Here is a 13,766-nt window from a genome sequence, read left to right as displayed (position 1 = left end):
GAAAGCGGTTAAGGAGAAGAATGATGGATGAAAATGAATGCAAGGGAATTCTAGAGATGGGATCACAGAGTGGAGGAACCATAGGAGGACAGGAGAAAAAAGCTGCTATGTTTGTGGCTAAGTATAAGGAACTACACATACACAGTACGTAACATGCCACGTGCAGTTACGACGAAACGTATTCACACACTTCAAATATTATGTCTATAGCAAAAGGAATAATCACATCGTGACAGAGATTAGCCTGGTTTCACAAAAGTATACCCAGAAAAAAAAAAGTCCATAATTGAGTTTGCCACTAACATTGTGTAAAGTGGAAGTATTTTCTCACTTGAAGTCCTTAGACAACATGGAAAACACTCTTCTATACCTCTGAAAAGTGTTTTAGAACTGTTAAGTGCACAACCAAAATCTCTCTAGGTGTCCTTTACTTGTGATTTATCAAAGGAAATACAGCAGTTCCTGAAAACTGGAAACGCACATAGTACATCATAGGACAGAAATATGAAACACTGGACAAGAACAGTAAACATCAAAGTTAATAGCTATTATATAATAGAAAGATAATATGCAATGGAAATGTGAAATTAAGTTGTGAAGTTTTTAAACATTTATCATAACAGCAGTATACTCTGAATAACAAAGAAGAGTCCAGCAGGGAGAAAAAAAAAAAAAGGGGGAGGGGGGGGGAGATATAATGCAGTATGTTACAAACCTTCTGAAAACGAAGTCATGCCCTCCACAAGAAAATCATAAAACTGTCCCAAACCAGCAATATAGACAGTTGATACCAATTGCCTTAGAACTGACCATCAATAAACAATATTCATTGTCTCTCAAATTCTATCAACCAGGGTATTAGATCCTTTTTTCCTACTGGGGAATTGAACATGGTATGTCTGCTGCCAATGGATTAGATCCATTTCACAGAAACTACACAAGAGAACTTTAAAGAATGATAGCAAGTTGATAATCGTCATGACAGCCTGTTTCACATTTGTCTTTACAGGGTTTACTTTATCAAAAGTGTCATTATCTCTGAGGTCTGATCCTACTGGCCTTTGGTATTTTCTGTTTTTCATTTGACTTTCAGACTCTTTGTCAGCAAATTCTTCTAACGAGTGCAGGTTCAACACTAACACGCTCAAGCCCACTTATCATAAATGTTTTAAAAAATAGAACAGGACAGGACTGTTTTTCATTACTGTCATACTGTGTAGAGAAAAACAGCTTATTGTGGAAAAGAAAAAAAAATAGCCCCCATAGAGCATTTGAAAATTGACAATTACACAACCAGTATGCAATAATTGCCTTCCACTTAGGGAAGATATGCAAGCTTCCCCTGTGAAGATAACAGACATCCAGTTTCTGTCTTCAGCCTTTTAAAACTGGGAGAAGAGGAGGGTAGGAGTATACTGTCAGTTCCTGGCTTTGAGCATTGAATTATTAATTTACACAAAATACTACATTAAAAATACCATTAAAACAACTCAAAGCAGCATACTGATAGTTTAAAGGGGAAGTTCACGCTTCAGTAGACTGCCAAAACCAATATATGCTATTTAAACATAATTTAATTTTCTTTCTCATCGTTTTGTTTGCCACTTACTGATCAAAGGTGTCTGTTGAGGTCTGTGCTACCTTTATGGTTCATCCTACCCCTTATGCCAGAGATTCAGCAAAATGATTTGGAGACCTCACAGGACACTCACAAAACAGCACGTTAATGATTTTCACAAAGGATTGTAACTCCACAGAAAGAGCGGGGAGACAGAAAGCCAGGCAGCAAACAGCAAAGGAAGCAACTCTTATCCACGTGTCTTTGAAGACAGGAAAGTAACTGGAGAATATTACTAGCAAAGTAAATTTTCTCATTGCAAGTATTCTGTCTCTTCAAATGTGAGCCCCTGTGAAATTTTCCTGAGTTTTAACTCCATCCACTTTCATTTGCTACTGCAGTGTATCATACACAGACGAGTGAGTTATTTTTCTGCAGTCTACTGCAGTATATTAAACACAGAACTAATGCTAGAAAGGGTAAACCGAGGATTTAAAAACCTTATCAACCACCTAGACTGCACTCACATCTCCCAAATTTTTAAGACAAAAAGACATAATTTGCAGCGTACTTTCTGGAAAAAATTAATCTTTCAGCTTAGCACAAATACACGTATAATGATTCTTAGTTGATTGTTATTCTGAGAGGTACTTGTAGTCAAACAGGCAATCACGGCAATATCTACTTCTCATTTTCTTAGACAAAGACACATAAGCCTAAGCGATAACAATTTTTATACCAATGCAGGATTAGTCCTTTTTGGGCTGGGATGTCCAAATATTCATCAAAAAAAATTAGGATTTGGCTGAGACAAAAAACAGCTGCAAAATTTGATCACGTTAGCAGAAGATTTGTTTCATTTCTTCCAGGTGAGAGAGGGGTGCGGGCATTCATAAACAAACAGAGAACGAAGAAATGAGGCTACTGTTGCTTCCACCCCATTCCACTGGAGTCTGGTTAAGGCAAATTGCTAAAAGCAGTAATCTTGAACTGTTTGCCTGAACCTAATGATAAGTCAAACCCAGGCACAGTGCACAAGTTTGATTCTTGCTTTTCCTTGGGGAGTGCCTGAATCTCTTGACTAAAATGCATTTAGAGGCAGATTTCTCTCTGATGGAGCCGTGCTGCTTACATAAAATACCAATGTATTTCTGGTAAGGGGAAGGACAGAGACGGGGGGGAAATTAAAAAAGTCTCTTGCATCCTGCAGGAGTATCTTTACCATTACACTATGATGGTAAACCAGAGAAACTGTATCACCTGCGCTTTACTACAGCATCTGCTAATTTTGGTTAAAATCCAACTCTTCATCTCCTGTTGTTAAAATTACATAAAGTGAAGCTTGTTTGTTTTCATGGCAAAAAATTCATGTTTTCAATTTGTTTTGAGATGCCTTTTTTTTTTTTAAAACTTATAGAAACCAGACCAAAAAGTCAGGATCTTCACATATTCCTACCAGTGACTGGTTCAATTTTCTCTTCTTCATTAAGATGTCTCCATCACCATATTGAAACCTTGCCTAACAGTGAGGGCCTTCAGTCAGTGCATGAGTCACTGAATGGTGATGTCTATTCCATTCTACATTCAACAGATTTTGAGCACTAATAGCATGGCTTTTTAAGTTGTAGTACCACACATTTCAGTATTTTTCAGTAAAATAAAAGTGGTCTAGCTCTGACTATATGCAATTATGATCCTCTGTACTTTACAGACCAGTCCTAACATTTGTAGCATTTGGCTTTTATATAGTATTTAATATATTTATTTTACGTATTTAATACATATAAATATAAAACATATAAATATATTATTGTACATATTTATTTTTCCGTACTATACATATACATATGATGTAGTATTTAGAGTTATCAAGATGCCATTATGATCAGAGTAATTCTTGAGCTGAAGTCACTTCACCATTTCTGCAAATCCTACTTGAAAAGAAAATTAAACATATTTAAAGGATTTTCTTTTCTGTGGTAGGGTGACCATAAAAAAAAAAAATCAACCTGCCCAATTTGCTGATCATAAAGGGCAAGAGATTTCAATTGAAATGAAAAAAAATCTGTCAAATGCAAAGAAATCACCTGAAAATTGATGGGGGAGTGTGGAGGGCCACAAACCTTTCATTTTATCTCAGTTACGGATCATACAGTACTTAAATGTCACTGCAGAGGATAGGAAACTTTCAAAGAAAAGTAAGATTTTTCAAATTGATGCTTTTTGTTTACAATCTTCTAGTCCTTGTTAAATCGAATTGTTCTCGAGTCCGCTAAGCTTTTGTAATTGTAAGCTTCAGGACCTGGTTGTTCTATTTGTTTAGAGCAGATAGTTGCAGACAATGCTTGGACATTGTTTAAGTCTGTAGACTTTAAGATTAAAGACTGGGATTTTGCTAGCTGGATGCATGTCTGTCAGAGCAAGAAGTGAGGCAAAATACATTTTTCTATTCCACATGAAAATAGTTCCTGCAGCCACCGCTTTGAGAATTTCCAGAGCACCTCTGTTCTGAATCAAGATCTTGAAGTATACCTTGAGAAGGCAGCTATCTTTATTTCAGGGATGCACCTACACTTGTCCAAGGTTAAGGCTTTACAAAAAAAAGAAAAGCATGGTTTGAACATGGTGAGTAGATACTTGAACTGGGCAGTCAACCAGCACACACTGTGCATACTTAAGCAAGTGCTTGTTTTTGACTGTTGTTATAGGCTATTACTATCGACAGATACAAGGAAAAAGTGCAAAAAGATTCTGATTCTCTCTCTCTCTTTTTTGTGGTTTTAGCCTTTTAGCTTTTAGTTCTCCCACTGCTGGAGGCAGACAAAAAGATGAATTTTATCTATTATGCTGAGATGCTTTTGAGAATGAGTAAATCTTCTTTACTCTTTCTGCAGACCTGCAGGCAGAACGAACACAGGTTTTCTGCTCATCAATCCCCTGCCCTTTACAGACAGTGAAAGGACGTGTCAAGTTCTCCTTCACCAACACATCTAGACTGCATTGTAACATGTTTGAATTGCACTATTTGTTAAGAGGTGGAATATAAACTTTAGGAAAATGCGTATCCACAGCATTGCTAGAAAGGACTGAATAACTCTCGACTGATGTGACAAACCGAGATACATCTCTGAATTTGTAAAATCAATTTGGTTTTGGTTGGCACAAGTACAGGCTAGGTGAGGGCTGTCCCCGTATGAGCTGATGACTTACATTTTGTCCCAGGAAAGAAAGCATACCTTGTGGAAAAATGACTTGGGGAAAAGGAGAGAAGTAACATTTTTGTAAGTCTGAGCTTCCCCAGGGATCAGCTAGGAGATCATGTCCTATCAATATTCACTGAATGCTAAGCAGACCTGGCTTCTGGATATGTAACATACAAATTTGCAGCCTATATTTTCAGTCCCATGAGAAATATCTGGGTCATTCTTTACTTGGAATTAGAACTATGAAATAGTTTAAGAAGGCTATCAACACTGAGTTACTCTTCCATACTAGAAGAATGTGTTTTATCAGCAGACCCAACAATAACAGAGCCCATGGAGAGTATACCTGTGGAGAGTATTCATGTCCGATTTCTCCTGACCAAAGCATAGAAATTAAAATGAAACAATATTTCTCTCTTTTTAAGAAGCATGTTTTTTCTATGGAAATGTCCTGTTCAAAAGCACAGTGGTCAGTGCACATAGTTGAGGAACTCTACTTTTGAACAAAGTCAAGCTTAGGTAAGTGGTTGATCTGTTATAGTCTGGTACCCACCCTCACTCTCCCCATTCCCTTCAAATATCATACAATGCTTTTATGTACTTTGATAAGTGTAAAATGCATTTGATTAAGAAAATGCTTTACCAACCCTGCTCTCTTTCTGCTCCTACCATGTTTCTCCAGGAGGGGTGATTTGACACCAGGGTCACAATAAACACACGAACTCCAGAGGAACATGGTTTAACTTTCAGCAATCACAAAACCAAGGGTATGGTAGGCAGGCTGTTTCTGAGAATGAACAACCAAACTGGTTGTTTGAAGATCCAGTACCGATGTGGATCTTCAGAACTTGATTCTGGCTTGAAAGTCTAGATGTTCAGCCGCACTAGAAGCTGCTATCTCCTAAAGTAATATTTACAAGGACCTAGAGTCAGTAATCTACAGGTTATGTAATGATCGTTCTTTTCACAGTCAAAAAGTTACCCATGTAAGTATTAAGTAAAAGGATTTTTTAAAAAAAAGGAGTTTTCCAGTTCTGACTTTGTGCAAATAAGTGGAAAAAGTTAAAACTCACTTGCAGGAAATTTTTGTGCGATCAGCCACCATAGTCCACTGCTGCTGATTCGTTGAAACCTCAATGTAGTAGCTGTAGCTCCGATCATCACAGTCCCAAAGTAGCAACCTAAGTATGAAGAAGTTGTTGAGAGATAAGTAAAATAAGCATTAAACCAAGCTGTTTAATTTTTTCAGTCCTTCATTTCCTCCTCTTAATCGTTTTTAAATTTAGCTGTTTCTTTTGGAATGTGCCCCTAACACCGAACAAGATCTTTACTGTTTCTGTCATCTCAAACTTGGGTGTCTCTATTCCTACTATCCTAAGGCCACTAATAGACTTACTGGCTTATAACCACCACTTTAATAACATTAATCTATTACACTTATCCAATTACTTTTAATTTATTTGAAAGTCAATAAATTAACTAATTTATTTGGCATGTGGCATTGCCTGCTTTAAACCTAAATCAAAGATCTGTGTGGAAAGGTCAGTTTAAGAGGTGAAATAAAAAAGATTCTGGTGACTAAAAAAGATTGTACTGTCTTCTTAACTGTATTATCTTTTTTTTTTTTGTAAATATGTCAGAAATATTTTTTATAAAAGCAAATAGGAAAATGGGAATTACCAGTCCTAGTTCATCATATTATGAGGAAATAGGCACTGAATTGTTGACCAAATTGCTAAAAAGACAGAAGAAAAAGAAAAAAAAAAAATAGAGGTCTCAAGGATTCATTCCGTACTCATTCTCAAAAAACATTTGGCAAATGTTGTATCCTCTCTACTCCTTCTCTTTATATGGAGATTATCTTCCTGTTTGAAGAGATAGTTGACACTTCAACATCGTTCCTCAATTTCATTTTATTTCTAAGGATGTGTATTAACCATAACCAAGAACCTTGCCCCTCTTCTTTCCCCCTCACTGAATGGGGTTGAAATACGCGTACTTAAGAAAAATACCCAGCACAGAATGCCTTCTTTAGCAAAAAACCACACAAAATATCTATCCAGCATGTTTGTGAACCAATATGGAGCATCATTTTTTTCCAATGAAGCATCCACAAATGACAAGAGGGTATTGTGTGATTTACACAACTGAAAGGAGCTATGGACTGGCCAAGAACAGAGGCAGACATTCCTGCAATTTCTTCTTTAGACGCAGTTAAATAAATGCTGTCCATATTTCAACTAATAGATGCGGTTTTGCGTGCATTTTACATAAAACTGTTGGCTGGTGTCATTCCACTGATTAGGAGGGTACAGTTTAGAAAAATTAACTGCTGTTCTTACTGTTTTCATATAAACTCAATGGCAAATGGGATATCAAAAAGAAAATTTCAAAAATCTTTTCTATTTGAGTTTGAGGAGACTGGAGGCAGTTTTTGAATAGCAATATTCTAAGTGAACAATCCACACATTATGTCATGGAAATTTATGTTTTGCTGATCTTGCGTTTGTCTTATTCTCTGAACCATTACTCAATACACCAATGGAAAATAAATACTCTGCTGCAATATCTTGGCTGTTAGTAACTGCTGCTGTCTCTTGACCCTCACGTTCTTGTCAAAGTTAGCTAAGCTAACACTTACTAGGATTACTGCTTAAATCAGACTATTTGTTACAGAAGCAAATGAACCTGCTGCAGTCAAATAAACAAAGCACAGTCAGCTATCCAAAATAGCTATAACTGCAATGATGACCTAGATGATCGTTGTCGGTCTTCTCCAAGTGAAATATTCTATTCTATTTCATATGAGAATCACTAAAGTGACACATCCAGAGAACTGCGAAAGCCAGGTAATACAGCTAAGCTGGGTTCTTTCTCCAGCTGTGAGGAAGAACTTCCACAGATCCACATTTTTCAAAGTGCAATAGATAAGGATCCATTGATTGTCAATGAAAATAGCTGAGACGTATATAAAAAGAAAAGGAACCTGTGTCACACTACAGACTTTCCCAAGCACAGAGCTTCAAGCTGTCTCTCTTTAATCATCGTTCAGAAGAGTGCCCAAGTTTTATAATATAAATTCCTTTCTTCCAGTTCTGAAAGTCTTTTTGCTTTCAGTTGCTACCTCTGCTGAGTGGAATAACTGCAAAAATTATTGCTCACTTTTAACATTAAAAAAACCCAATACTGCTAGAGGGGGAAAATGACCTAGCCAGTTGCCAAATGCAGAATCCTTCCTCTTAGAGAGAGAAGGTGTCCCAAGCAGAACATGGACTGTCTTCACAATTTGGTTATTAAGGACACATGTGTCTGTATCTTTGCCCTAAAAAAAAAAAAATCAGTGCTATTACCTTCTTTTCAAACCAATCTAGTTTAGCTCTTTATTCCCCGCTTTGGAAACCCAGCATTCAAAGTGGAATCGGGTCTACTGGACAAGCAGATTTCAAATAAACTCCCTAGGTGCTCTCAACTGAACCCACCTCATTATCAAAAATAATAAGCTATCAAAATAGCTTTAGGAAGGTAAAATAAAACACTTTAAACAGAAGCCTTTTAGCCCATATTAATACTGTCTATTTGTAAACTAAATAAACCTTAGATGTGACTTAGTAAAAAATAAAGAGTTGCCTGTGACATGATGAAAGAATTAAAAAAAGCCCCAAACACCCAAACAAAACCACCGAACTCCAAACCCTCTCCCTTGCCTTCATCAGATCCTCCCCGTTCTGCTTTTCTATAGCTTGAAGGTCTCCAAACACTGAAGAGACTGAATGAAACACATTTTTTTGTTTCGCGGGGCTTTTTTAGTGTTTTTTTGTTTGTTTGTTTGCTTTGTTTTAAAAAAAAGTTTATGGATTAAAATCATGGATTTGGTAACTACTAATAATCAACACATCCTGAACTGATTTAACATCTATATTTAAACCAAGTCGTCTAAATAATAAAAAGAGGGAAAAGCAAAAACATACATAAATTTCTTTTCTTTTTAAAAGGCTATTAAAATATTGCTAATTATGCTTTTCAATAGGATCCTTTTCATCACGGGGGCTCAGTGTTGTTTCCTTGATCCGTGTTTTCAAAGCTATGATCAAGAGTTTCAATATCAGAAGCACACTGGTGTCTGTAATTTCAACTAACAGTACTGTGATTAAAACACAACTGGCTCAGCTTTAGAGCAAAAGGCTAACAGGACATATGTATTCCTTTTAAGAATGTGTATAATTGCTGTCTCCCAAAACAACCTAGCCAAAGTTAAATAGGTTTTAAAAAGCATATGGCTTGGAATTATTACAAACCAAACAATGAGTGAATTAAAGTTGGCAGGATCTTTCCCCAAAGTGACTTAGTATGAATGCTAAATGTAGATTTTTGTTTCTTTGGGACTTGTGAAAGAAAATAAGTTCTTTCTTCACCTTCCTGCAGTAGCTTTTTTAGGAGAGGCTGGGGAGGGAGACTGACAACAGAACCTATTTGAAATTAATTCTGCATGAAATGCCTTTCTGGATAAGGACTGAAAAACTTTCAGGTGATTACATCAATATTCACCAACGCGTACTGGGCACAAGGGCCACTTCTTATGCCAGGTACAGTAATCTTTAAAACACATTCCAGGCAAACTACCAGGCTAAACTTTTGTAGAGAAGCGATGTTTTGCTAAGATGGATATTAAATGACAGGAAGGAGAATATTTCACTTTAAAAGTCGAAAGTATACTCATTGGCAGTGCATCTGTTTATAGCAAAATTGCCCATGTTCTTAGGACTTTCCATATTAGAATAAAAAGCTAAATTAGCTCTTGTTCATAAATCTTACCCTCAGGATTGAGAAGGAAAAGTGAAATGAAGCTTTACCCAGCTCACTCCCTGCAACATTGTGAGATTTAAACAGATTTCTCATATGCTACTTCTTTGGGTATCTAAAGTTTAAGCCTGTTAATCATTTAATATGGTACTGTTGTTTACATCACATGTTGAAAATGCCTCATCTTATAAAATAAAAGCTTTTCAAATATAAGTAAAATTTCATACAAGAGGTGTGAGAACCTGATGATATTGGTCACGTGGTACAACAAAAGACACTGCAGTACTTTTTAAACAGCATTTCCCTAAGTGTCATGTGTTTCCCTAGGATTGATTGATTGTTCTGCCTTTATATAAGCATTTTTTGTGCTGTCTCTGCTTGCTTTTATTCCTAGATTTCTGAAAAAGAGATTGTCACTGCTTAGTTCAGGCTGCATTATAATTACATATGCTCAAGGCATTAGCAGAATACCAAACAATAATAGTCATGCACCTGACAGGATGATACCCGCTTCCTGAACGCTATAAAGTCAGGAGTTACCACATACATTATAAGTGATAGTACTGTGTTCATAAACTACTTGCATACTTATAGAAACCCAAAAGACAGAAATTAAAACATGAGGTAGTGACACTTGTTGACCGATGGCGGAAAAAGAAAGAAAACCCAAAACTGTATGGAAAGAGTATTTTTATACAATTGTCTTTGCATTTTTGCCTCTGGTTGTCTACATGCCCTTTCATTTTGTACAGATAGTTATGTTTCAGTAGTTAACTTGCAGGAAACCAATCTTTCTTCAGGATCCTACAAAGGAGACAAAATTCCTGCATATTTGCTATGTGCTTATATGATCATTTGTTCTGAGTTATGATTTCATTCTCAAGTCAGGCAAGCACAGAAAATGAGCAGCAAAGAAAGAAAAACTTCATAGGCAGAAGTGGTATGGAAAATTAGAAAGCATAAGAGATGTATATGATGGTGGCATAAACAAACAGAAAACACATAAAAGCTAACTGATACTGTTTGTTAATTTAAGAATTACACTGAATATGAAAAGCAAAACAGTTGGCTATCACCTATTTGTATTAGCAATAAAGTCTTCAAGTAAATTAAACTGGGATAAGTGGTTAATCTACTTTTACAAAGATGCAAAATATTTTTTTTTTTTTAACATGAAACCCACTATGGTACAGAAGAATTCTGTCTCCCTCCACTACATGCACTATAACAAATCCTCTTCTGTATGTTTTGTTGGGGTTTTTTTTCCTTTCTTTTTTTGAAAATTCATAGAAAAAAAAACCCAAGTATGAGTTATCAGCCAAAGATTGTAGCATAATAGTATTATATTTCAATTCCAGATAAATGCAGGGAAAGTTAGACAGAGAGCTATTGTAATACATCAGTATTTTCAATATTAAAGTTTTAGCCATTTAAAAGTTAAATTATGTTTACCGTGTTAAACATACCAATTGCTGTCTTTCTGTTCCTAGTTAAATATAATAGTTTTTCTGTCATTGATAAGGGCCTTTTCAGAAAGGAAAAATAGCAAGGTTATTTTCTGTCCAGACAGGCAAAAATGTGGAAAAACTACCTAAAGTAATATATTTTCTCTGTTAACTATTCCAAGTATCTTGTAAGCTGTTCCATGTAGAATCACAGAATCACCTAGGTTGGAAGGGACCTCTCAGATCACCTAGTCCAACCATCAACCCTAACTCTGACAAAAACCATCGCTAAACTTCATCTCTAAGCACTATGTCTACCTGTCTTTTAAATACCTCCAGGGATGGTGCCTCAACCACTTCCCTGGGGAGCCTGTTCCAATGCTTAATACCCCTTTCAGTATGAATTTTTTCCCCAATATCCAGTGTAAACCTCCCCGGCACAACTTGAGGCCGCTTCCTCTTGCCCTATCGCCTGTTACTTGGGAGAAGAGACCAACCCCCACCTTGCTACACCCTCCTTTCATAGGGCTCTTAATAAAAGAATAAGCTTCTTCAATAAAAAAATGTTTTAATTTCTGTAATCTAAAAGACAATATTTAGTTACAATTATTTTAAAATAAAATGTTTTCTAGGTCTTTGGTAGTAGAAAAATATATTGAGCACAGACTATCATTACATCTGTTTCAGAATTTCTGAGTAAATTTTGATGTGGAATTCAAGAGTTCCAAATTTATATACAAATACTGAAGAAGCATTTGATATTAACAAGGTTTGAACATGGTCTCCCATAGCATCCCTGTAACCAAGTTGGGGTGTTACAGTTTAGATGGGTAGACTACAACACGGGTAAAAATTGGCTAGATTGTTTCGTTCAACACGCGGTTGACAGCTCATCATCCACTCAGAGACTGGATGCAAGAAGAGTTCCTCCAACCTGTTCTGGGACCTATCCTATTTAATATCTTCATCAATGACCTGGACAAGGAGATGGAATGAGCCCTCATCAAGCTTGCGAACGACAGCACACTGTGGGGTGCAATCAATACACTCGAGAGAAGGCTGCTATTCAGGAGAACTGATTGCCAGCCGCTGGGAAGACTAAGGACACAGGCAAAAAAGAATCTCATTAAATTCAACAAGATCAAAAGCAAAATCTTGTTCCTCATACAGACTGCAGTAGTACATGATACACAGTCTGGCTGGCTGTGCTAAAAAGGACATGGGAGTCGTATTGAACAGAAGATGCCATCAGTCGCCTGTGTGCCTTCTCAGTAATGAACGCTAGCAGCATATGGAGCTGTAGCAACAGGAACTGAGCCAGCAGAACAAGGGAAACAGATTATTCTCCTTTACTTGACACTTGTTAGATCACACTCACACTGCACCCCATTTTGGACCCAAATAAAACATTGACAGATCTAAGCAAGTCCAGCAGAGGACCATCAAGATGATCAGGAGGTTGGAGCTCACACATCGTGCAAGAGGCTGAGAAAATTGTCTTGTTTAGCCTAAGAAGACTTGGGGTCAAGGAAGAACCTAACAGCACTTTCCAATACCTGAGGTTATCAAAAAGACTGAGCCACGCTCTTTACTGAGGTGCACAACATGAAAAACAAAAGACAACCGTCAAAAATTGAACCAGAACATTCCAGATGGACTAGAGATGCTGTGAAATTTCCTTCCTTGGAGGTTTTCAAGACACGACTGCACAAGCCTTGCGTCTTTCTTCATAGCTGACCCTCCTCTGAGGGACAGGCTGGGCTAGGTGTCGTCCTCAAGTCCCTTCCAACCTGAATGGTTCTAAGGTTCCTAGACAATGGAATGACTTTTGCAGAAAGCACGCATGCAGGATACGCTCCTCAAACATTCAGAGCTCCATTCATTTCTAATGCATATTTGAGTACCAAGAGGAGTTCTGCTTTTTTTTCATACTCAGAATTTAGTTGCCATGGTAACACATTCTGACTTGGAGGCTCTCTCCAGCGGTATTCTGATTTCTATGGACTAAAAGCAGCTACTACCCTTTTTTCGAAGGCTCTTATATTTACTTTCTCTGATACAAATATATTCAATGGCACATTCATGTCTCTGAACTTAAAAGATACATACTTTAATTCCTAATTCTTCATTTAGAATCCAAACCCACAGGTCTAATGAGTCAGTTTCTGGGGGTAGACCAATTCATGTCATTCTGCAGTCATGGTGTACAACCAGACTAAAGAAAATGCTCCTGGAAATTTTTTTCTATTATGTGGGAGGGTGAGATCAAGGGAGTTTTCAAGCAAGCATACAGCAGGAAAACAGGCAATGAATACAGTTCAATTAGTTGCGGAAGATGTTCTGCTCAAAAAAAAATCTCTTGCTTTCATTAAGATGAAATATTAAGAGCTTTTGCTCTAATCTATGTTTATATATAATTTAATTTCTGTACCAGTCACAGATTTCCTGGTGCTAAATGAAGAGACCATTGTCACCATCTTTAGCATTACACGGTACAGGACATGTTCTAGACCATTGCGTGCCAAAGCTGTTGCTGCCACATAGTGAAACCTCAGTTCCCCACTCAAAGGGGCATCTTTCCCTTGGCTGGCTATAACCTGCAACAGACATGGCTGCAACTCAAAACACTTGTTCTTCTAGGCAGAACACGAAAAGGAAAAGATGACATAGTGCTAGCACTTCTGTCTCTAGGCAATGCAAGTCGTCTCCTCTGTCAGAAGATACCCTAGAAGATGATGTTTATTATTGTTTTCTTTTAAA

At 37.0% G+C, this 13,766-nt stretch overlaps 1 protein-coding gene across 1 annotated transcript in view; it reads right to left on the bottom strand.

Moving 5' to 3' along the window:
• BTBD9 (BTB domain containing 9) overlaps nucleotides 1–13,766 on the bottom strand; it is a 125,858-nt gene that overhangs the window by 25,899 nt on the left and 86,193 nt on the right. The window contains exon 10 of the mRNA XM_063328692.1: nucleotides 5,835–5,942. Within this exon, the coding sequence (XP_063184762.1) occupies nucleotides 5,835–5,942 (108 nt within the window). The remainder of the gene's footprint in view (nucleotides 1–5,834; nucleotides 5,943–13,766) is intronic.

This window comes from Chroicocephalus ridibundus, chromosome 3 (assembly GCF_963924245.1).
Source record: "Chroicocephalus ridibundus chromosome 3, bChrRid1.1, whole genome shotgun sequence".
In the NCBI taxonomy this organism is placed as follows: domain Eukaryota; kingdom Metazoa; phylum Chordata; class Aves; order Charadriiformes; family Laridae; genus Chroicocephalus; species Chroicocephalus ridibundus.
The sequence above is the reverse complement of the archived record's forward strand: the minus strand, read 5'-3'. Positions and strand labels throughout refer to the sequence as shown.